Genomic DNA, 25,514 nt, shown 5'->3' on the forward strand with positions numbered 1-25,514 from the left:
ACCATCTTTGTTGGGGTGATTTGCATACTCGTCCTGATTGGTTGGTGGGCGTGGCTTGGCTGGTGGGCATGGCTTGGGTGTAGTGAAGGTGCGGTCAATTTGCATATTTGTCTATTATTAGATAGGATTACTCTAATCCCAAATAATTACATTCTTCCTTTCATTTGCAGTGCTTTTAGTCTCAACTGAGGTCACCTACTTTGTGGATTGCTTTTCATTCTGGTTGTGGAAGAATGGGTTTGGGATTATGCTATTTCAGTAATGTTCTCCATGTTGCCATCACTTCAACTGGTAAGCAAAATAAAATAAAGGAAACAAAATGTATTAAACCTGATGTTGTACCTAAATCGCTTCATAAGAGTAGAACTTTGCTGCATGCATAGTGTACTCTGATGACTAAATATTAAAAACTGATGATGGAAGATCTTCACCCTCTCCCCTTACGCATCCTGCCTGCCAAGTTCTTCTACCACTTCCTCAGCAGGTATTGCCTGGTTACATCTTCCAATTCAAAACTGTACTGAAATGCAGGGGCTTCCTATTTTTTCACATTCAACTTGTCATTAACTTGTACAGGGTTTGCCTCTGTTAGGAATCCTTTCCTATAAAATCCTTCTTTGAGGCAGAAATTGACCAAAGACTGGGAACTGGAACCCAAGACCTGTACTTGGAGGCTTGCAAACTTCCCAACACCAGTTAATTATTGTAACAAGATTATTGCGTTCTTAGACAAAAGGGTTTTTATTTTCACCTGTGATCTATGGAGTTAGAAGAAAATGGATTCAAATTCAAGTTCCACTTTTTTTTTTTTTAACCAGGTGTCTAGTCTTAGGCAAGTCACAATATGGCTTATATTAGTTGCCTCCTCTACAAAATGGGAGATACCTAGTAAAGTTCCAGTGAGAATGAGAAATTGTCTGACACAGTGTCTAGCATATAATAATTTCTGAGTAAATGATAGCTTCATCCATTCCTTCAAAATCTACATGCCCATTGTAACTTTTTCTCCCTTGTCTTCTATTATTTTTTTTTTATTTTTATTGATTTCAGAAAGGAGGGGAGAGGGAGAGAGAGAAACATCAATGATGAGAGACAATCATTGATCCGCTGCCTCCTGTATGCCCCCTAATGGGGATCAATCCTGCAACCTGGGCATGTGCCCTTGACTAAAATCGAACCCTGGACCCTTGAGTCCGCAGACCGATGATCTATCCACTGAGCCAGACCAGCTAGGGCTATTATTTTTTTTAAAAACATACTAATCTAAGTATGGATGGTAATAAATCACAGTTGTTATTCAAATTTATTATTATTTGTTAACAACTTAAATCATTCATTTTTTTTTAGTGCTTTCATTTAGTAATGGTATAATCAGTCTTTAACTTAAGAACGCACAATTTCCAAATGAATTGCTGCACTCCAGCATCACTGCTATTGGAAAATGCCAGACTATCAATACCCTAGCATCAATTTCCTGAGACATAAACTCTTTCAGTAACTTGGAGGACCATTGAACTCTCATCATCTTAAATCTCTGTTTTATTGTGGGTCTTAATATTTCCTGGAAGATAGCCATAGGATATGCACAGCAGGACTTGTGGGCATAAGGTGGTTCAGCCTTAAAGATTGAGATAAGCAATTGGTTCTGGACCCAGAAAAGTTACAAGTTAATTGTCTAACACATGGCACATAGAACATGCTTAACAAATATTGCTCATTCGAACTGAGTTCAGAGTGAAGTGACTTGGAACTCCAGAGAGAGCCGGGCATTGAGGACACAGGATAGTCTTAGGACCATCTCTGAGGCATATCACATCAAATCACCTTTGTGAGCTGACCTGAGACCTGGTCAATCATTACATCATTTCTAGGAGAGAAGTTTCAAATATCTGACTTGACAAATGACCTTTACTTTAAGTACAAATTTGGGGGTACTTGATTTCATGAATGTGAATAAAATGTCTCTGTTTTATGTGGATATGAATTGACCAAACAAAAGTATTGCTTTCCAAGTAACAAAATAATATGTTTTTAAAATTAACCTTTTTTTTCTATTGCAGTTATGTTGGAATTTCCCTTGACATTACATTGGTGGGCTATTATAGGTATTTATATGCACATATATGATACCTATATAGTATTACATATATATGTATATATAACATCCTATGTAATAAAAGCTTAGTATGAAAATTGTCCTTTGGACCAGGAGTTCATCTGGGAGTTTGACCAGGGGATGGGGCCAGCCGGGGAAAGGGAGGGAGGCCCTGACTGGCAGTGGTGGCAGGTGACAGGGAAGGGAGGGAAGCCCCGGTGGTGGCAGGTGGCCGGGGGGAAGGGAGGGAGTATCTGGCTGGCAGCTGGCAGCTGCTAGGGACCCTACCAGTGCACAAATTTTGTGCACTGGGCCTCTAATAAATATATATTTATCTATAAACTAGAGGCTCGGTGCATGAAAATTCATGCACTGGAGGTGGGGGGTGGGGTCCCTCAGCCCGGCCTGCCTCCTCTCACAGTATGGGAGCCCTCAAGGGCAGGAGGCGATCAGGGGAAGGTGACGTCCCATCACTCGTCTGCTGCTGCCACTGCTGGCAGTGTAAGCATTGGCCAGCCCTCATTACCTGAGCCTCAGGTGGCCCTGAGTGGCTGGGCAGCTGCCATCCAAGGCTTGCCTGAGCCTCAGGCTAGCCCTGGGCAGCTGGGGGGCTGAGGGGACGGGGAGACTCCAGAGGCAGGCGTGCTTAGCGGCTGAACCTGCCTGGGGGCGGGCCCGGCTGTGCCACACGCCTGCCACCCTGGCAGGGCTAAGGGGACTGGGCACTGCCATCCTTGAGGGTGTGGTAGTCAATTAGCACATTCCCTCCTTATTGGCCATGGGCGCTGCCATCTTTGTGAGGGCATGGTGGTCAATTAGCATATTCCCTCTTTATTAGATAGGATTGGGGCACAAAACATTTTCAAGTGGGTCAGGTAATTGGACCAGAAGATGGGTCATGGGCTTTATCATTCTAAAATTACAGGGAATAAAACTGGATATATTTTGTGACATAATTTTTTGGTTCTCTTTTCATAAGAATGGCAGTACTGTCTTTTTAGTAGTACAAGAATAAGAGAAACTGTTTAATTTCATCTCTTTTTCTCTGTCCATAAATTGCACATCTGAATTTATCAATTATATATCTAGTAAGAACATTAACCAAGTGAAAGTGGAGTTTTCTAAAGCTTTTTCTTTGAGTTAAGATAGGTATTGACCACAAAATATTTTTAGGTTTCCTCTTTTCAGTAAATTTGGCAATAGTTTTTATCTAACTAGTTTTATTCTTAGTGATGAAAAATGGATATGCAGTGCTTTACCATATGCTTTTCCCTAAAGTTGAGTTTCTATTTATGGTACCATAATTACTAATATTACCTACTAATCTCTTCATAGGTGTTTAATTCTCCACTTACCTTGCATATCCAATTCTTAGATGTATACTTTTCTCTAATATTGTTAAGCACATACAGAAAATAAGTGTACAAAGTACTCATATTTTACTTTGTATAAATATTTCAAAGATATAAATTTTTGTATCTTTTTTTTTTCTTTTTAATCCTCATCCGAGGATATTTTTCCATTGGTGGAAGGGAGAGGGAAAGACAGAGAGAAATATAGATGTGAGAGAAACACATCAATTGGTTGACTCCTGCACGCGCCCTGACCAGGGCCCGGGCTGAGGAGGAGACTGCAACCGAGGTACGTGCCCTTGACCAGAATCAAACCCCGGACCCTTCGGTCTGCAGGCCGATGGTCTATCCACTGAGCCAAACTGGTTAGGGCTCAAAGATATAAATTTTTAATAAATTGGAAAAAGATACACATGCTATAAGTGTAAGTGGAAAGATCTTTTCTTTATGAAAAACAAGAACTTACCTTTTTGGGATTTTATTAATATCACAAAATTTACTGAGCCCCAGCCAGCTCAGTCACATAACAAATGTCACCTTGATATGAAAGAGAGTCAACTTTGGCATAATGGAATGGCCAATAGAATTTCTTAAAATAGTTGGGTGACTATTTTAGTTTCAATAACCAGGGTTGGGTTACTCAGAGGATAGTTGTCAAATGATGTCTGAGGTAAACTTTTTTGTTTTTCCTTGAGTTAAAAATTTAGATATAAGAGAATAGTGGCTAACCATCTAGAAAATTCTATCTCTTGGTCTCATACTTGAAGGGTCTTTGTGTGAGGAAGTTGTGTGGGTCTTTCAGGCTTCTGATTCACTAAGGGCTCTTACCTCAGGGCCCTTTACCTTCAATGATGTCTCACTCTCACTGCCATAAAAGGAACATTGGGTTTATGTAAGGCTGGATTAATCTTTTAAAACAAACTGGAATCATTGGGCCATTTTTATACAACTAAATAGTTCAGGTAGGTGGAATTCTAGGTGTTTATTGTTCCTAAGAATTTGGCCCAAGTCAGAGATAATTGCCTATACTGAGAACTCATGCTGCAAAAATATAGTGTATTAAAAAAATCCTTTTAAATTATTTATGTGTTTGTTATACATCATTGGTAGCCCTCCAAGTGTTTAGTAAAGTGGCATCAAGCTTAAAGGATAGAAAAAAGGCAGATAGTAACTTCTCATAGATGAGAAAACAGGTGTGTGGGTAAAACCAGGCCAGGGTTGTCAAAAGTCTTTGAATTGTGGAGGGAAGGGAAGGGGGAGGGGGCGGGGGCGGGAGAGGGGTAAGAAGTCAACTAAAGGACTTGTATCCATGCATATGAGCAAGAGCAATGGACACAGACAATAGAGGGGTGGGGGCGTGTGCTGTGGGGCGGGAGCAGGTAGGGAGAGGTCAATGGGAGAAAAGGAGACGTAAAACTTTCAACAACAAAGAATTTTTTAAAATGTCTTTGTGTTGTGAATGTTTGCATTTTTCAGTATAGGTATTTCTAAAACCCCAATTATGAAGCATATTGTTTATAGGACAAGTAATTCTAACCAATCTTATATAAATGAATTTCATTGTGTAACAGTTGATTTGACTCAATGTGTAGAGAAATGAAAGGCTTATTCAAGAAGTACGATTTATCTAGTGTAATAGAAATATTTGTTAGTGAATTGGTTGAGTTTTGAAGGCTCTAACTTCTCAGGGTGATTTTGTTTTTCAGAATTCCATATTTAACAGCAATTTATGACAACTAAGATTACACATTTAGAAACATCTGTAAAGATTCTACATTACAGCCCTAGCCGATTTGGCTCAGTGGAAAGAGCGTTGGCCTGTGGACTTAGGGTCCCAGGTTCACTTCTGGTCAAGGGCACATGCCCAGGTTGCAGGCTCAATCTCCAGTAGGGGCATACAGCAGGCAGCCGATCAATGATTCTCTTTCATCATTGATCTCTCTCTCTCTCTCTCTCTCTCTCTCTCTCTCTCTCTCTTCCTCTCTCTTCCTCTCTGAAATCAATAAAAATATATTTTTTAAAAAAGATTCTACATTACATAATGGATTGCTATACAGACAAATAAATAAGTTTAATAATATGAAAGGCATGGCAAAATGTAAGGTGGAAAAAATTACCTAAAAATTGGTTTTTTCTTTATACATGTTTGTGTCAGATAATAAAGTGGGCCTTTACTGTAAAGATGTTAAGAATAACTGGCTTGGCTGCTTGATCCTACACATTTAGTGACAAAGCATCAATGGCAATATACAGAAATAGGAAGCCCTCATGTGCTCTTACTATTGGTATTTCATCGGGTATGAATATAGCTCAGCTTGAGTGAATGTGCTTGTTGAGATGTTAATAAAAAGCTTAAGAACAGGAAGATTAAGGTTGTTGGCACATGAAATAATAGCGGCTACAGAGAAAAATCGGTGACCTTGTGTTGCTATTTATTTTATACCCTCATCACACTAGCAACTAGATAAGGGGAAGTTTTTCTAACATGCCTTAAAAATATTATGGTTTGATTCAAAGACCCACTCTTTCCCCCTGCTATTATGATAAGGTTTTTGGTTTTTATTTTGTCTTGTTCTACTTTTATACAAAGGCTGCATTTGTTAGTTTTCTTTCTTTTATGTTGCAACTTTTTTTGGTTCTTTTAAGCTGTGATAGTGATGGTAACTTATGCTTTTAATTTTGTTCGACATACATAAAACAAGCCAGCATCTGATCAAAAGTATTACATAAAATCTTTCTTAAGCTGTTGAAAGGTGCTTTGATGATTTCTTTCCTTTGGTTTGTAGAATTAGGACTTGAACTTTCTACTGTTGCCATCACTCTTCTATGGTGAAACTACTGATATTTGCTTTTCTGTATAAGAAAAAATGTTGCCTAAGGATGTCTGCTATTTGTTTTCAAGAGTTGTCCAGTGGGAATGTTGTCTATTTATGTGTGAATATGGAAGTGTTTATTTTGTTTGCTGCTGGTTTTGTGTTTTTTTTTGTATGTATGTGTATTTATTTAATTTTTTCTCAATAGTCTTTTCTCAGTAGTCCTTAGTCAACCAAAGTTTATTGACTTTTTTTTTTTAATTAACGTGTCATTGTTTATCTATTAAGTCTCGACCAGGGTTTCAAGAATATCTGCAGTGGGTTTTGGAAACAGACTTATCATTATTGATTTGGGGCTTCTTAGAGATAAATGCAGTTCACAGTTAATTGTTGAGCTCTAATACAACTGACCATTTAAAATTGAATAACAGTTTACAGTTTGAAACAATGTCAATTGTTATACCTTGACATTCTATTTAAAACATGAATTGTAGTGATAACTCAATGCAAATTCAACAGTTGTATTTGGATTTAAATTATTTCAACAAATACATTTATATAATGAAAAAATTGGGAAAAAAACATACTTAAACATATTTTCCAAGTTAGTAGCATGTTTTCCTTTTATAATTAGAGAGAAAATACCTTATAAAATATTTTTAAATGTCAACAACACAAGCAAAAGGCAGGTCTGAAGAGCTAAAAGAAGAATTGAGAAATGTGAATTCGTTGGCATGTGCTTTGACTTCATTGCCTTTAAATTTCTGAGTTTTAAGAGTGCCTTACTATGAATTTGACAGAACCATGCACCTATTATTCCCTGAAGGTAGTTTTGAATTTCAACAATTTACTAGCCCAGAATATATACCCACTCTCTCTTAGCTGAATCTATAAACTATTCTATTTCAAATGCTATGTCAGTTTCAGGCACATTCTCTTAGTCATGACAATTGTTCTTATTCATAATCTCCCCAATGAATTATTCATTATTGGTAGTTAACCAAAACTTCCCTTTCATTACTTGCAGGATCTGGCTTAATTTCAATGATATGTGGAGGCCAGATTTTAGCACAGTTTATTCAAAGACAACTTTATCTATCCATACCTGGATGGTTTTTAACAAAACAGCTGAATTAATTTGCCTCAGACTTTCCATATTATTATATACATTGTGTGAGAGCTAAAATGTACTATTTGTTCATACCTATATTCAAAGTTGAATTTATTCAAGATACTTTATAAATATGAAAAGAAAAAAGAGAAGTTCATGGAGAGCAGAAGAATTCTAGTAAAGAATTTATGAGCAAAATGTTGCAAACTCATAAATGCAGTGTTTCTCAAAGTGTGTTCTGAAGAATATTAGTTCTGAAAGATGTTAATAGTGCCATGCAAGGAAAATAAAAGTTGCATTTGTTTTTTAAAATTTTTTTTTATTGATTTCAGAGAGGGAGACAGAGGTAGGAACATCAATGATGAGAGAGAATCATTGATCAGCTGCAACCTGCACACCCAGCTGTCTGGGACTCAAACCATGACCTCCTGGTTCATGGGTCGACGCTCAACCACTGAGCTACAAAAGTAGGCAAAAGTTGCATCTTTAAGTATATTTGTGGAATCCTGGGTTTAAGTGAAACAGGCTTATTATTTCAGGACAGCTCAAAATCTTTACTATTGTGAACGAGTCCTCTCTAAGCAGTAGCATACCTTATGCGTGGTTTCTCAAACATATTTGACCACACTTTAGAAAATGCTAATGTGTCATATGGAAAATATAACACAGGAGAAGGCAGATTCAAAACGATAGCAAATCCCTGTAGCCAAATTAGATTCTATTATTATCCCATAGTATTTGTTTCTATGTTAGAGCATTAGTTATGAAATCATTGCCTTTTAAAAAAACAGTGTCTATTTTTTTCCTTATGATCTTCTAACACAGTGCTTCTCAAAATTTAATGTGCATTTGAATCACCTGGAGATCTTGGTACAATGCTGATTTTGGTTTAGAAGAGATGTGTGGAGCCTGTAAGTCTGTATTTCTAGCAATTCCTGCGAAATGCCTGTGTTGCTGGTTCATGCTGCTACTTTGAGTAGCAAGATCTAAGTGCTTGGGACCGCAGGTGTTTTTAGGTTGTATAGCTCTGTACTGCCAATTCTATGTTTTTCATATCATTGTTTTCAATAAATGTTTGTAGGATTGGAATTACAACTGAGGTGAGTTAAATTTATATGTATCTTAAATATTTACCACTTTTTAATATAGTTTAAATATCTCCTGATACAATAGACATGCATACCATGGTTACAACTAAAATATAAGCATGGGGAAAAGGACAGAAAAGTAACACGCATTCCCCCACATGCTCCCCCTCCCCCCCAGAGACACACATACACAGGCAGTCATATGCACATACTCACACACGCAAACATTTTGGAAAACAGTTAGAAATTAAACAAAAGCAGCTCTAGAATGTTTTTCCTAGGTGACTCTTTTAACCCTAAAATCTACTTCTTTCATAAAGATAACTACTAAGAAATGTCATGCTAATTATATGTATTCCAAGTGACATTCCAAAGATGACTTTGTGTTAATCAGTTACTGATGAGGTAATTTAAGCTTCTCATGGATATGTAAGTAAGAAAGTAATGGCTGTCTCCCTTGCTTCTTCCTCACATTTACTTATTCACACAAATGTTTGTCTTCCATCCATTATTCTCATTCTTTCTGTTAATTTCCTCCAAAATGTTTGGTCCTAGATGATTAAAAATATGTAACTCATCAATATCAGTCCAAGAACTACAAATTCCAATTACTAATAAAGATTATTTTCATCTTTAAAAGAAGGCAACATAATGTAGCTCTAAAAGGGTCAGCATTATGATCTTTCATTCTCCAAGAACACCCATTGATAGCACTCAGAAAACACGCGTCTTGTTAGAGATACAATAAAACGCAATCTGCTCTATGAAAAATGCAAATATTGAACAGATCATGAATATACTGATGACAAAGTCTGTCCCTATGGAAGCTCACACACATGGAAGAAATGTACAGAAACACTAAAACTGCTAAATAAATGGTAACTAAAAAAGATTTGGTTGATTAAATACTTTTTAATATAATGAGAATTAAGTTGCACTGGCAAATTAGAATGACAATCTCTCCAGACTCAGAAGACCTTAATATCTCCTCACATTGTATGTAGCTTAATTAGCATGTTTATTTTCAGGATTAGGAATCCATCTGCTCAGGTAATTATTATTGTGTTAATCCTTCTCTTTATTTTTTTGTCCTGATCACAAAAATAATCTGTGTTTTCTTTTTTACTCATTAAAGTGATGATCATTATCTATTTGATGACACCACTTAAAAATAGTTAGGTTGCATATTTTTGCTTAAAAATAGTGTGTATCAGACATATCAAATAAATACTCACTTTAGTTTTTTACTGTCTAAAAGTATACATAAACTTCTCAAAGGCCAAGCATCAAGTCCATTTAATTTTCTTTTTTAGTGTCTCACTAGAATCATAAGTTGGTAGAATCCTATCTGCTATTTTGATGCATATTTTGTATATTTTTAAAAAGGTAATACTTTTATGTCTGCATAACCTTTTCCTAAGTATGCTTTAAAGTTATTATACCATGTTATATTGTAATGTAAATCAATTTACATATCCCTTTAATGTTTACTTTAAATATTGTCCAAATGAATGAACAGTATCTTTACTTTTGCTGATAGTGATCTCAATCTATATCTATAAAAGCCTAAGCAACCATCTGACCAGTAGCTATGATGCACACTGACCACCACCGGGCAGAAGCTCAACGCAGGAGCTGCCAAGCTACGGTGACTTGGCAGCTGTGATTCTCAGGTGATACACCCAGAACCAGAGAGGAGGGAGCCCGATTCTGGGGTGCATCACCCGAGAACCACCCTCCCGCAATCCAAGACCCCTCAGGGATGTCGGAGAGCTAGTTTCGGCCCAATCCCTGCATGCCAGGCCAAGGGAGGGACCCCACCGGTCCACGAATCTGTGCATCGGGACTCTAGTGTATATATATATATATATATATATATATATATATATATATATATATACACACACACACACACACACACACACACACACACACACACACTCAGTGGCCAGATTATTATGATCTCTGAACACATAATAATCTGGCCACTCAGTGTAGACTGACTACAGAGTTGGGATTGTAAAATAAGATTTTTCCATGTATAAGAACTGCATTGTGGGTAGTTAGAAAGAAGAAGAGGACTTACTAGCCAGAGGCTGGGGGCCACTATCTCCTGGTCCCTTAACATATCAAGATTTGCAAGCTTTCCCTTATACATAAATACACTGAGTGGCCAGATTATTATGCATTCAGAGATCATAATAATCTGGCCACTCAGTGTGTATGTGTATATATATATGGATTATTGTTATAGCTACAGTCTAAATATTAGACTCCTATCTAAAATTTGATGGGATTTTTTTCAATTGATTTACCTTAGTAGTTGAATTGATAAACTCAAAAGCTGTCTGGTACCACTCTAGAGCTATAGAGATTATCATATAGAAGTGACAACATATATACTGTGAGATAGAAAGTTTTATGACTAACATCCTAAGGAAAAACAAAGGCACTTTCTAAGGTTGTTGTTCCACAGACTTTAAAAACTTGAATTGCTAGGTAAATAAATCTATAACAACAGCATCCATAGATATAGCTGTGGTAAAAATGTCAGAAAAAAGAGGAAATACAATCTATGGAGAAATGTAATTTGTCATATGGAGAAATGTAATTCGTCGAAAGAAAATTTCTACTACAGAAAAAGGCTTCATAAAAAATGTAAAAGTTTGGGAATATTTCACATTTTTAAAAAATACATTTTTATTGATTTCAGAGAGGAAAGGAAGAGGGAGAGAGAAATAGAAATATCAATGATGAGAGAGAATTATTGATTGGCTGCCTCCTTGCATGCCCCACACAAGGGATCGAGCCCTCAACCCAGGCATGTGCCCTGACTGGGAATCGAACCGTGACCTCCTGGTTCATAGGTCTAAACTCAACCACTGAGCCATGCTAGCCGGGGATATTTCACATTTTTAATATAGGAAAATAAAGTTACAATTTTTCCAAGTGTTATGCATTATTTACCTTAGCTGTTTCTTTTAGAGTTTTCTTTATTCTAGTCCTCACTCAGGAGAGATGGAGCAGCCAGGTCAGTTTTACTGCTTTGTGTACGAACTGATTTTTTGGTTTGTTTTCTAAAGCTATGCTCTCATATAGTACAATACAGGGCATGTGTGCACATAATTGAATCCTATTTTGGGCTACATGAATGACGTATTAGTTTCCTACTTCTGCTGTAACAAATTATCATAAATTTGGTGGCTTATAACAACACAAATTCATTATGTTGGTTCTGGAGGTCTGAAGTCTGAGACAAATCTCACTGGGCTAAAATCAAGGATGAGGCCCTGACTGGGGGTAGTTCAGTTGGTTAGAGCATGATCTCACTATACCAACTTTGTGAGTTCAATCCCTAGTCAGAACACATAAAAGAATCAACCAATGAATGCATAAATAAGTGTAAAAACAAATCAATGTTTTTTCTCTCTCTCTCCCTCTCTAAAATCAATAAATAAAAATATAAAATCATGTGGGAATCTTTGGGGACCATTGTTCAGCCTCCCAAAGAGGGGCTTCCTCTAACCATATGTGAACATGTGCATTTTCTTGACTGCACATTGTCAGAAAGATGAAAATCCACATTTTTAAAAAATTATCCAGAAGTGTCATGGACCATACTAAAACATAAATCACAGACCTAGTTAATTTAATAAAAAAATCTATTTCCATTTATTTATATACATGTTTTAAGGATCATATCCAAATGCACAAAATACCACTAACGTAGATTAGTGTAAACTTTCAGGAAGGGTAATTTGGCAAAATATATCAAAGTTGAAAACACATATACTTTAATTTAGAAATTCTACTGCTAGGACTTTTCCTTACAGACATAATTGGAAAGACAAAAACTACAAAAGGTGATCAGTCATATGACTTATAGCATTTGTTCAAGAGAACATGACACAGTTATTAGAAAAACGAGGGTGATGTATAGGTGTGTATAGAGAAAGACATTCAAGACAAATTCTTATGTGACACAAGTTCAAGACAGGCTACAAAGTCTAATATCTATTTGTAGTTTCAGAATGTATATGTGCTGGTTCCCAAACTAATTTTTGGACAGGATACATGATAAACTATTAATAGAGAGGGATGGCAAAGGCCAGAAAAGAAGACTCTTTATTTTATGCTTTTCTACCATCTACATTTTCCATTGTGGATACTTTGTTGTATAAAAGAAGGTCAGAGGCAGTTAAGAGTAATAAATAATAATTATAGTCACAGAGGAATCAATAATAATGTCTAACACAATTCTAAGCACTTTACACAGATAATTTTGTTTAATTCTCACGTCTCGGTGAGACAGGAGCATTATTATACCCTCTTGGCAGATGAGAAAATTCAGGCTCATGAAGGTTAAGCCAGCTGTTCAATGTCACACAGCTGGTAAAGGAAGAACTCAGATTAAATTCAGATCTATTTTACCTCAGTGCTCTCAACTGTTACTATTATTTTCGTTTTCTTGCTTCTATTTTTCATGCTAAAGTAAAAATTCTAATAAGGATGATCACATATGTTTTAATACTGGTAAAAACTTTCTCAAATGTCAAAACTGAAAGTATTTTTTTTTTCTTAACATGTTGTAAATCCAAACAGAAATTACTACATCACAAAGGCCCCAAATTTTCGAGGCTTAATAGGTTCAAAATATGAAAAAAAAATTAAAAAATTTTAATGAGAAGCATTACTCAAAATGACAGTGTGTATAAACACTTATAAGGAGGACAAGAAAAAGAAATACAGGGGGGGAAATGTAAACAGGGAGAATGGAGTAGGAATGAGGAGAAAATTTACGAGATTGCGCTAACACTGGTGATTTACAACTTTAAGAAAATGCTTTATAAAAGTAGTCTAGGCTATCATTTCTGACAGCCGTAATTTTTTTCTATTATATGCACTAAATAAATAATCTATTTCCATTACAGATAGGATGATGTTGGGGTATTTTTCAATGAGAAGATGATACCACTAAGTCATATCTAAAATGCTTTATTGCAATTGCTTCTACGTACCAGCACTACTCATTTTTTTAGGGAAAATAATAACAAATATAAATAAGCAACTCATTGCCACTCCAGATTTGATTGAAACTAAAAATAATTTGCCCAAACCTTTTTTGGGTGAAAATTACTCGTCCTATCCACTCTATTCAATGTTTCATGAAGGTTCTGACATGAAACAGTGATTTAGGGATTGTCTTACACACATCCTTTTTTTCTGATTTCTTTTACCCTGGCTGAATCTCTTAGGTTAAATGCCTTGCATTGTTGCTTTTCAAATGACCCCTGTGTGGTAGTAAGGTTGGTTATCAGGTAGTTCTCCAGGATCCCTTGGTTAAATTAATGAATCCATATGTGGTCAGGTTAATTGGTTGATTTAACAACTAGTCCATTGATAACTACTAAACATGTAAACATTATAATCAAGCTATCAAACAGTTAAATAAAATATGTTCATCCCCTATCTTGATAACAATAAATATTTTTAAAACAATAAATATTCTTAAAAATATGTTAAACATGATTATGTCAAATATAACAGAAAGAGAAGACTTTAAGAAAATATAATTTTATTATTATTTCACAAGTTTGAATGCTTTGGTGATTGCTAGTGATGTCTGAGTGAGTAATAAAGTGAAGAGTCCATAATTCATGGATTATTATATAATTATTCCATACAATTTATTTATTTTGTTTTCATTTCAGGAAAGAAAATACTAATCATGTTATTAAAAATCAAAATTTTTCTCATAATTTGTATTCTATTTACAGTAATGCCAAATCAAGTCACTGTAGTTCTTAGACTATTTTTATATTTTATTTTTTAAATTATTATTTTTTAATATATTTTATTGATTTTTTACAGAAAGGAAGGGAGAAGGATATAGAGTTAGAAACATTGATGAGAGAGAAACACCGATCAGCTGCCTCATGCACACCTCCCACTGGGGATGTGCCTGAAATCAAGGTACATGCTCTTGACCTGAATCAAACCCAGGACCCTTCAGTCTGCAGGCCGACGCTCTATCCACTGAGCCAAACTGGCTAGTGCTCTTAGACTATTTTTAATAAATTTAAATTTGGAGAAACTGATCAGGTGAAGAATAGCAAATGAAATTGTTAATACAATTTGCAACATGTATATGTGGGAATTAAAAATTTTACAAAATTTAAACATTATTAAAGAGAAATTTATGAAATATTTCATTTTCATCTTATAAATTTCTATAATTTATAAAGTGATTTTCACCATCTCTTACAATAATTTCTTAAATCTCCATTTATATAAAATTTCTGGGATTTCATTTGATTTGTTCAAGTTGTGGATCTAATAAAAATAACATTAGCCCTAACTGGTTTGGCTCAGTGGATAGAGCGTCAGCCTGCAGACTGAAGGGTCCCAGGTTTGATTCCGGTCAAGGGCATGTACCTTGGTTGCAGGCATATACCCAGTAGGGAGTGTGCAGGAGGCAGCTGATCAATGTTTCTCTCTCATCGATGTTTCTAACTCTCTATCCCTTTCCCTTCCTCTCTGTAAAAAATCAATAAAATATATTTTAAAAAATAACATTAGTTCATTTTCATTGTTTTGATCAGTAAATAAATCTGCATTTAATAAAGAATTTATAATGTCCTATTTGCAAATTTTATGTGGGTCACATTCAACATAAATCCCACTTTTATTGTTTCCAGTTCTTAAGAATTTAAGCAACCTGCCTCTGAACATTTTCTATTTCTTTATGCTTCTCTACTTTTGTATTTTCTATTTCTAGTATGATCTCAATGTGAATGCATTCTCACTAATCTAAAAGATTTAAGAAATAAAATGTGCCCAACCTGCCTGGCTCAGTGGTTGAGCATCGACCTATGAACCAGGAGATCAAGGTTCGATTTCTGGTTACAGGGCTCAATCCCCAGTGCGGGGCGGGCAGGGGCAGGCAGGGGCGGGCAGGGGTGGGCAGGGGCGTGCAGGAGCGTGCAGGAGGCAGCCGATCAGTAATTCTCTCTCATCATTGGCGTTTCTCTCTCTCTCCCTTCCCCTTTGAAATCAATAAAAATATATTTTTTAAAAAAGAAATAAAATGCAATTATGTTCAAAGTGAATTCAGTTTGACTGTATTTTCATTAAAAATCTAAATTAAAATTGTTTATATGTTTTCAAAAATGTTGTGTTCTAAAATATTCAAAGATACATAAAAATAAAAATACAAAACAAAATTATAATGATTAATACAAATTTAAAAGTAAATTATATAAATGAATCTAATTATTTATTTTGGGGAGAATTAATACAATTTTATTAAATATTTTCACAAAAACAAAATTATTTGCAATTTTAGCATTTAATATGCACCTAGTCATCTTTTTAAAAATTTAGAATATGCTTTACTCATGTTACATCTATATTTATGTATATGTAGATATATTTATGTATACAAACAAATGTAAGAGTAATATAAATTGCTTAATACTGCAAAATGTTCCTGAGGTACCATGTGCAACAATGAATGTAGGCTAGAAAAGCAAGAGCATGGATGCTTAATACCACTTCATTACGTAAGAGGCAAATGCAATAACCGTAATGAGAGGAAGGATTTAACAAATTGTTTAATTTGCCTTTTCTGTTTCCTAAGTGCTTACAAGTACACATTCAGGATCCCCCCTGCACTCAGAAGCAGTGGCAGTGACAACCCACAAACCGTGATGACATTCAGAGGTGGCCAGCATGTGTCGAGAAGATACAGGAAAAGAGATGTAAAGTGTTTCCCCGAGGGTGAAAAGTGTTACTCCTCAAAGCACATGCTTAGGATTACGGGTTCTGACACGTCAGCACGGAGTGCTGCATGGATCGGAAGTGAATGAAGTGCCCATGAATTTTGTGATATGCGAGGCCTTAGGAAGGGCAAGCCCCAGGGCAGAAGCCTTTCTTGCCCAAGTCCAAGAAGACGATGGTTGGAAACCCTGTTCCTATGGCATGACCCGGCCATGACTGTATCCTTAAGACTTCACCAGGCTGCTTACCCCAGAGGTATGCTAAGCAGTCACAGAGTGTTTGGGGACAGACTTGCTGACAAGAGTAGCTCTTCCATAGTGATAAGAGCTTGATTACCTGGGTCTCTGATATACCAGAAACCATGCTTTTTCTGTTATGATGCAGCAGTCTGTCTGCCATTTCCTGCTGAGAGATTTGAGGCAAATTATTAGTTCTCTGAGTCTTGGTTTCTTCAGCTATAAAATGGGTTCAATAAAACGACTTCCTACAGTTGTTATGAAGATTAAATAAGTTGATGAACCGTCAAATAAACTGTCCATTGCCTGATAGATACCTTTTTTCGTTATTCCTGATGTAAAATTTACCTCTCCACTCTCCATCCCACTGTTTGACCAATAAGCTCCATCAATTCTCCCTGACATAACCTCAGATAAGAAAATAGATGTGATTTTTCTAAAGAAAGAAATTCTATGTCCAAGGAAGTTACTCTACTTTCCCCAAACGCCGAAGGAAACAGTGAGAGGCCATCCTACGTTACCCTGCCTCTCAGCGGTGCCTGGGTGCCTCCCAGCCCAGAAATGTTCTCTCCAGAGAACAAGCCCCCAGACTTCCCCAGGTGGGTGAGTCAGTTGTCCAACTGCATGGGATGGAGGAGTGGTTTGACTGCTTCTTCTACAGTTGTTAGACTGGTCCTCCCGTTTATTGAACAAACATATGGCGCTTGTGGTTAGCAAAATGCTAGCCTGAACCATGGGTCGGGGGGAAGGGCAGGTAACTTATGAGGAGAGTCTATGAGTAAGTCAAAACAAAATCATGACGCCAAAATACAAAGGTGTGCCAAAGTTCTGAGTCAGGGGAGATGAAGCTGATTGCGAAGCAAGGACAAAGTTGCAGAATGAACAGCAAGTTTGTTAGATGGGGGAAGAGAATGTAATAAGATTCAAGATGCAGAATGGATTAAGTATTTGTTTTCTGCTGCAAGGAGGGCCATAATATCCACTTTGTAGGGATGTTGTCATAGTTACAGACCATGTATGTAGCCTGCTTTACATTTCAGACTTTCCATAATTGGTAGTAGTATATCATTTTTAGTTAAGATGTTACCCCATGCACACTTTTTGGAAACGGGCATATTTTTAGATTACAACCAAGAGGAACACATCTGGAAAATATTTATGAAAGGAGATATATGCTTCTTGAAACAGCTACCAGTAATATATTTTAGTAGGAACTCATGGATATCTGTCTGAAATGACTCATTATGCTTCCTTTCCTACCTGTTGTATCTCCACTGCAGATTCAAACAGCTGACAAGGGAGAGCTTGGGAAGCATGGGTCTTAGTGCTCACCTCAAAAGGGTAGTTTCAGAGATAATAATAATAACAACAACAACAATAATAATTACTAGTATTACATACAACCCAATGGATTCACACCTAAAAAGGTAACACCAATAAAATGTGCAAAAAAAAGTACTATAACCATTTGTTATTTTTAAATGGGACTTTTCTTAATTACTGGAAACTTTGAGTCACCTCAAGTCAGTACTTTTATGCTTTGTTTGCAAGTTACATTCTAGGTCATAGTTTTCCAGGGCCTGAAGGGAATGTGCCTCCGGTGCCTTTGTGAAATTCACTCCTTTCCTGACATTACACACGACATTAGACAGAAAGGACGAAAGATACTTAAAAACTTCATCTCTAGAAGTCCCTGCTTAGACACAGGCAAATTATCGACATAGGACTGTAGTTCACTCCAGTTTTGGGGTCAATTTGTCTTTCAAAACAGAGTGAGAAAACATAGGTGGTTATTTTCTTATGCTATAGTATTCTATTTATCATGACTACCTAATGCTTTATTTACATTTCAGTTACACAATGCCTTTTTAAATAATTATCTAATTTCACTCACATTCGAGAAAATTTTAAAAACATTTTAAAACCTGAAATCTTGGCATATGGGGACAACGCTCTAAGCAAGTACCCTGCCAGGGCCAAATATTGTGTTTTCTATGTCTAGGAATTACATTCAGTTTTTCTTATACTTTTAATTTCTCTCATCATGATCCTACTTTCTTTTAAATATTTGAACATATAATATTTATAATAGATGTATAGGGGTGGGCAAAAGTAGGCTTACATTAGTTCGTATGGAGGAAGTCACGCAGGTTATGATTATTACAATAGCTTTATTAACTATATTTCGCATACTCACAACTGTAAACTGTAAACCTACTTTTGTCCATCCTTGTGTAATCTAATTAATTTTATCATTTAAGAATTTCTGTGCTGGCAGTTCTCCAATATTTAAAAATGTTTTTCCCTATAGCTTTTAACTCTTTAGATGTTTATGACTAAAAGTTCATTTTGACTGCATTACGCCTTCATGAAAGAAATAGAATTCCACATATTCATTTTTCATGTCATATTATTGTATTCCTTTGTATTGATGTTAGAGGAGCTTACGTGAAAAAAAGATTTTTGCTTTTGTAAAGTATCAAGCTTTTAGTATCTTTGTAGATACTGCATCTTTTTGAGGGGCAGGGTGGGGGTGTCAACATAGGAGAGGAAACCTGTTAGATAACTAAGCCTATGATTTCTAAAAAGAAAGACTCCTGTCTAGATTATTTTTTATTCACACAATAATCATAATACTTGGCACATAATTGGCTCAAACACTGTTGGCCAATGAACAACAATAACAACAAAAAAGAAAGAAGTGAAAGAATGAACATAGACGAAAGCTATATAATTAGAAGTACCATTCTTTTGTCAAATGATGTAAATACATTTTTAAGATCTTGTTACATATTGCCTTCTTACACTTTAGAAAATGACACCCATTTATATTACCATCAACCCCCAAAGCATTTACTCATTTCCTTGCATCCCTGCCAACATTGAGCTAAATCATTTTTTATGTCTCTAAGAATTGAACAGCAAACATTCAGAACCATTAATTTGTACACTAGACCTTTACATTTCTTTGCCAATTTTCTTGCTAGAATTAGGACCTCTTAATAAAAAATTTTGCCTAAGAGGAATTCAAGTTTTTCACACAATTATCCCATCCTAACCATTAGCTGTATCCACTTTTTTTAAAGGTATTTGTTGTAAAAATTCTAGATCACTACATTGTTTATTAACCTAATATTAGCCTGTTAGTCTTTTCATATGAGTCATATATTGGTCATGAAGCTATTAAAATACCTTCAAAATTAATATAAAAGCATCTGAAGAGTTTGTAAAGATGTGGGCAAATTAATGTATTTTAAAATCATCTAAAAAAATTTTTCTGAAAATAGGGCCGTGATAAATAAAATGCAGCAAACATCATTTTAGCATATACAACTAGACTCACAAAAAAAGTGAAAGAGATCTCCAGAGAACAAAAATATGAAGGTAATTGAACACAAAATGAGTGTGGTTTGATACTTCAGCTTTCTTAGAGGGGTATGTGACTCTTAATAAAATAGAGTCTTAGAGACCAATGGAACATAAATCCATGCTGAAATAGCATTTAGGGAATTAGGCCTACAGAAAGATAAGGAGATAGAAATTATATACACATATGGGCAAGGGTAGACTAAACATTATCTGTCCTGAACACACGTAGGTGCCAAGGAAAACTTTTGGTCTCAGCCAAGGCTCTAGTTGAAAAATAATAATTTCTTGTAAATTTATAATCACAAACCTGAACACATAAGTTTAAGGTTTGAAATGCCATCTGTGGGAACTACATACCAGTAAATTAACATAAATGTTGGTTCTAGACTAGTTATAATCCTGGCATACCTCAAATCAGATCACAGATGATTACCATACACAAAGTCCTGGGAAGATAAACTCACATAATAAATTCACTGTTCGCTGTACAGTTTTGAGTTTTGACAAATGCATGGAATCATATAGTCAAGCCACCATCAAGATACAGAATAGTTCCATTTCTCAAAAACTTTCATTGTGCTCCTCTTTTGTAGTCAGCGATTTTCCATACTCCTAACCAATGGTGACCACTGATGTGTTTAGCATCTCTGTAGTTTTGTCTCTTCTAGACTGTCCTATAAATAAAATCATACAGAATGTACCTATGTACAATTGAGATTCATCCACATTGTTACAGAAATCACTATTCCAGTCTTTCTTTATTCCTAGTTGGTAGTCTTTAATAATTCCAACATCTGGTCAACTTGGGGTTGTATTGTTCAGATTTTTTGGTACTTTTTAAAATTTGAATTGTAGCATAGGCATTTTGAATATTTATATATATAAAACCATAATATGCAAATAGACCAAACAGCAGAACAACCGAACAACCAGTTGCTAAGACATGCGCTGACCACCAGGAGACGCATGCAAAACATGGCAGGTGATGGCAGCAGTCCGCAGAGCACAGAACATGGCGGGCATCGGCTGCTGCAGGATATTGGGTGGGGACGCCAGACCAAGGCGCAGTGCCAATCGCTGTCATTGGGGTGAGCCTCTGGTGGTTACTAAGAATTCTTTGCTCCTGCGCGCAGTGGTCCTGCCGGGCACTCGCATCCACTGCCGGTGCCAAAGTTGCCGCTTGTATCCACTGCCAGCGCTCGGCGATGGCCCCAATTGCTCGGCACCGTCAGCAGGTGCGAGTGGCAGCTGCCAGCCCCAATTGCCCCTCTGGGCTTCTCCACCACACCCTGCTCCTGAGGGGCGATCAGGGCAGCAGCTGCTGCTGGCACTCACTGATGGCGCTGGCCCCGCTAGCACCTGCTCCTGGCGCTGGCCCCAATCGCTCTGCGCTGTCAGCGTGTGGGAGTGGTGGTGGTGGGAGTGGGGCTGCCAGCAGACAGGGGACCAGGGGCCATGACAGGAGGGGCTTGGCAGGGGCATGGAGGATGGGCCGAGACCCACCCCTGTGCCCACCAAAGCCTCGTGGCCCACAGTTCCTTTCAAGGTGCACGAATCGTGCACTGGGCCCCTAGTTATGTTATAAGGCACTGGGTCCTGTTAAAATCCTGTAGAGAATGGTGACTGATGTCAGCAATCAGTAAACATTCAGTCTAAAAGTTTTATCTTGTGCCTAACTGGTTTGGTTCAGTGGTTAGAGTGTTGACCTGCAGACCGAAGGGTCCTGGTTTTGATTCTGGTCAAGGGCACATCATTTCCTTCAAAGAGAATTACTTATCCTCTGTCTCCTCTTTTATGTGGCTGCAACCAAGAGGTGCTGCTCAAGGCAATGCTAGCATGGAGTGTCTTTGTTCAAATTTTAAAAGGTAACCACCCTGGGAAAATAAAGATGTGCTTGTTTTGTCATTGAATTGGATAAAGACACTCACTTTGGACAGATGATTAACAAAAGATGGTCCTTTGGACAGACTAACGAATAAAGTTTCTGTTTCTTCCCCTGATTCATAAGCCAATATTAAAGCAGAGTGTGGAGAGTCTTCTATCATGGGGACAAGAAGACACCATAAGGAATGGCCAAGCAATGAGAGAAAAGGTACCAGAGTCCCTGGAAGACTCTATGGAGCAGAGGCTACCTTATGTCTGTAACTTGAGAAATAAATTGATTTTTATCTTTTATGAGCCACTGTAGTTTTGGGTCTCACTGTGGTAGTTACTATGCTTACACCTTAAGTATACTTTGTTCCTATTCTACCTTAGGCATTGATCAAAACTTGACATTGACTAAGTAAATTCATCTCTCTATTAAACTCCCAGACTCATTCAGTGCAGATAAAATCTCAAACATAAGATGAAATTCAGTCCTTTAATCAGAATGTCACAACAAATAGATCTTGCTGATGCGAACTTAAGCACAATAACGTTGTTATATATTTGAATAGTTCTACTTTTTTTTTCATTTTACTAAAAGCCATGTGAAGTGGACATCATTTAGCTTACCAGTAGATTGCATTCCTCATTTTTCAATAAATTTCTGAGCAGAATGATCTACCTCTAAAAGGAAGAGAGGATTACCGCCACAGTGATTCATCAAGTATTTGCAGTCAGTAAACCCAAGTCAAAATTCCAAGGGACTACAAAAATCCCATTTTTAGAACAGAGTGACTCTACAGATGTGCAGTGTGTCAATTACCACTATTGAAACTCTCCTTCTTTGTGCAAGTAATGAAAATAATGGTTTTCCTTCATGCCCACTACATTTGGGCACATCTAGCGTTTGTCAGACCAACTGAGCCTTTTAGCACAGGATGCCATGTTTATATATGCAGGACCATATTTTGATGGATGCTTGTTAAAACATAATATGTGCCAGGCACTATGCTTCACATCAAATACAAAGATTATTTTTTACCTTTGAAACACGTATCAGCCGCTAGTGGAAGAGACAAATGAGTGAAAAATGAGTGTGGGAGTGGTAATTTCAATACGGGGTAATAATTTTTACAAAGGCACTGTGGCAGCCAGTCATCAATGTATTGCCTCTCAGCTCCAAATCCATCTTTCATTGCCTGCTTGGGAGAGTGAAACATTTGTCTCTTGCCAGCTGGCACCATGCTAAAGTACGCTTGGTCAGTAGAGGGCGCTGGAGGGACACTGCAGGTGGTCGGGATGGCTTTTCTGGTTCCCGTGTGCATTGCAGCCTTCTTGCCCCTGCAATGCTGGGCTAGCATGCAGGACCTCCAGTGGAACTCACTCACCTTCAGTGATTTTCAGCAGCACCCCACCCCTGTAGAAGTCTTTGTGATGAGATTCAAAAGTGCCCCAGTAGGCTTTCCAGTGGTAGGTGTAGCAGTGCCTCCCCAGGCAGTTTGCAGGTCATCTTAGCTGGCTCTCTATGTGAGAGTTTAGTGGCATCTCCCATCCCCACGCAGCAGCTTCTCCATGTGTTCTGCAGTCACTCTGGCTAGCTTCGTGTCAGTAAATTCACTGGCATGCCTTCAAGGGTGCATTCATGACTGTGAGGTTTCTGTCTTCTTACTGGACCCTGACTTATAAGCACAATTTTTTTTTATCTTAACCATAAATAAATTGATTGGCCCTAAGTTAACAATGATACATAGAACATGATACATAGAACATTATATGCCAAAATACCTATATTTACAAGTGTTTCTTCTTTGCCTAATAATGCATGGTATACCTTAAATAATCACAGATTTTTGTAATTGTCTTTTCTCCCTTGGGGAATCACTGTTAACTTCTTTTTGTCTAAACTATATACCTGAAAGATCCATTCTCTTATCCCCTAAAAATAAATGTTGAAGAAATAGTGCAGAGTGTATCACGCCAGAGAAAGTTATTTCCCTAGTTAATAAATGAGTGAATTATAAATTTAACCCCAAACTTCAATAATCCGTTGACCTTGGGGATTAAGTTTGTGAGAAATGGGTTATTAATCAGCCAGTCAGTGCTCAACTTCACTGCCTCATGGACACTGAGGTTTCAGAACAGACCTTCTGAGTGCAGACAGTAGTAGTAGTAGCCAGGTGAGTGAGGTTGAATTCTTTCTTTTTTTAAAATATCAATCCTGGAATAGTATTTTACATCTTCTGGAAGCAAGTACTCATGGGTTTTAGAGGGGCATTATCTCTGTTACTTTTGTAAAAAGTTACTAATACAGAAGGAGGAGGCAGTTCATTCCCGAATTCAGTTCAGGAACATGGCAACACTCTGCTTGGATCCTACAGTGGGACACAGAGATGAGGCCAATTCCTGCCCTTTAGGAGTTTATAATCCAGAAAGGAAGAGACCATGTATATCACAAACAGAATTTAGGGCAAGGCCAATGAGTGATTTATAAGGGGCATGGCAGCCATGAGAAAGCCCTCCCAATTCTCCAGCAGCCACCTCGAGTTTAACTGACCCAGGCCCCTGCTATTGGCTCTGACCGTTTTCACAGCTTTTATGCTGAAGCCACACTGAAGCCACACTTCCTATGGGCTGCTCCCAGCCAACCACCGAGAGTGGCAGCGCTACTAAGGCAGGCCATTTCTGGGAGAAGCTACACTCCTCAGATGGAAGACTTTGGCTTGAGATCCTGTGGAACTTTTCTTAGAACTGTACTGCATTCACCCTAGCTGGGTTAGGTCAGTGGATAGAGCATTGGCCTACAGACTGAAGGATCCTGGGTTTGATTCTGATCAAGGACACATACCTGGGTTGCAGGCTCCACCCTGGTTGGGGCACCCAATCGGTGTGTCTCTCTCACATCGATGTTTCTCTCTGTCTGTCTCTCCCCCTCCTTTCCACTCTCTCTAAAAAACAATGGAAAAATATCCTCAAATGAGGGTTAGGAAAACAATACCAAAAACACCAAAAATCTCCACTGCAGTTTCCTTCCTTCCTTCTCTCTCCTTCACACGTCTTAGCTGGCTCTCCAGGGGGGAGGTTAGTGGCATAGCCTGATGGCACATGCAGCCTCCTTTGGCTCCCTCCCCATTTTCTTTTTTTTTAAAAAAAGATATTTCCTCTAATGAAGTTGTTGCACATTTAATCCCATCCTGGCTCTGTTTCTTGGAGGACTCAAAGCAACATGTATAAAATACAGATAGAAACATTCATTCTGGAAACCCATTTCAGAGAAAGTATCTTTTAATCTGGACCTTGAAGGAAGAGTTGGCTTTTGGTAGGAGAAGTAAAGGACAAAGACAGGCTGGACAGTGGGACAGCCAATGACGTGGTTAGAGCAAGTGGCCCGTTGTGGCCAGAATGTAAAGTGTATAACAAAATACAATGAAGACAAAGGTACAAAAACAAGGGGGAAATAGGGAAAGTTCTCAAAGGTTGTCCTATGAAATTTAGTTAAATCTTAATCATTTTAGATTTCCAAATAAGAAAGTGAAAGAAAAAAAAAAACTTACCTCAGACAGCAGGCTTTTGACTACAAGGAAAACCTAATTTAAAGTGACTTTAAACAGCTTTTATTGGCTCACATGCCAAGAGGTAGGCATTTGGGTAGGTAGATCAATTTAATGCCTAGGTTTTCCATCTCTGCTCTTCATTTATCAAAATGAAAACACATCAATGATGCCCTAACCGGTTTGGCTCAGTGGATAGAGCGTCGGCCTATGGACTGAAAGGTCCCAGGTTTGATTCCAGGTCAAGGGCATGTACC

The 25,514-nt window shown here is 37.4% G+C and overlaps 1 protein-coding gene across 1 annotated transcript in view; it reads left to right on the forward strand.

Moving 5' to 3' along the window:
- TMEM244 (transmembrane protein 244) overlaps window positions 1–25,514 on the forward strand; it is a 45,454-nt gene that overhangs the window by 14,195 nt on the left and 5,745 nt on the right. The window contains 4 exon segments of the mRNA XM_054722682.1: window positions 171–197; window positions 200–259; window positions 262–291; window positions 2,061–2,105. Of these exon segments, the coding sequence (XP_054578657.1) occupies window positions 171–197; window positions 200–259; window positions 262–291; window positions 2,061–2,105 (162 nt within the window).

The sequence above is a fragment of the Eptesicus fuscus genome, chromosome 10 (assembly GCF_027574615.1).
Source record: "Eptesicus fuscus isolate TK198812 chromosome 10, DD_ASM_mEF_20220401, whole genome shotgun sequence".
NCBI lineage: Eukaryota > Metazoa > Chordata > Mammalia > Chiroptera > Vespertilionidae > Eptesicus > Eptesicus fuscus.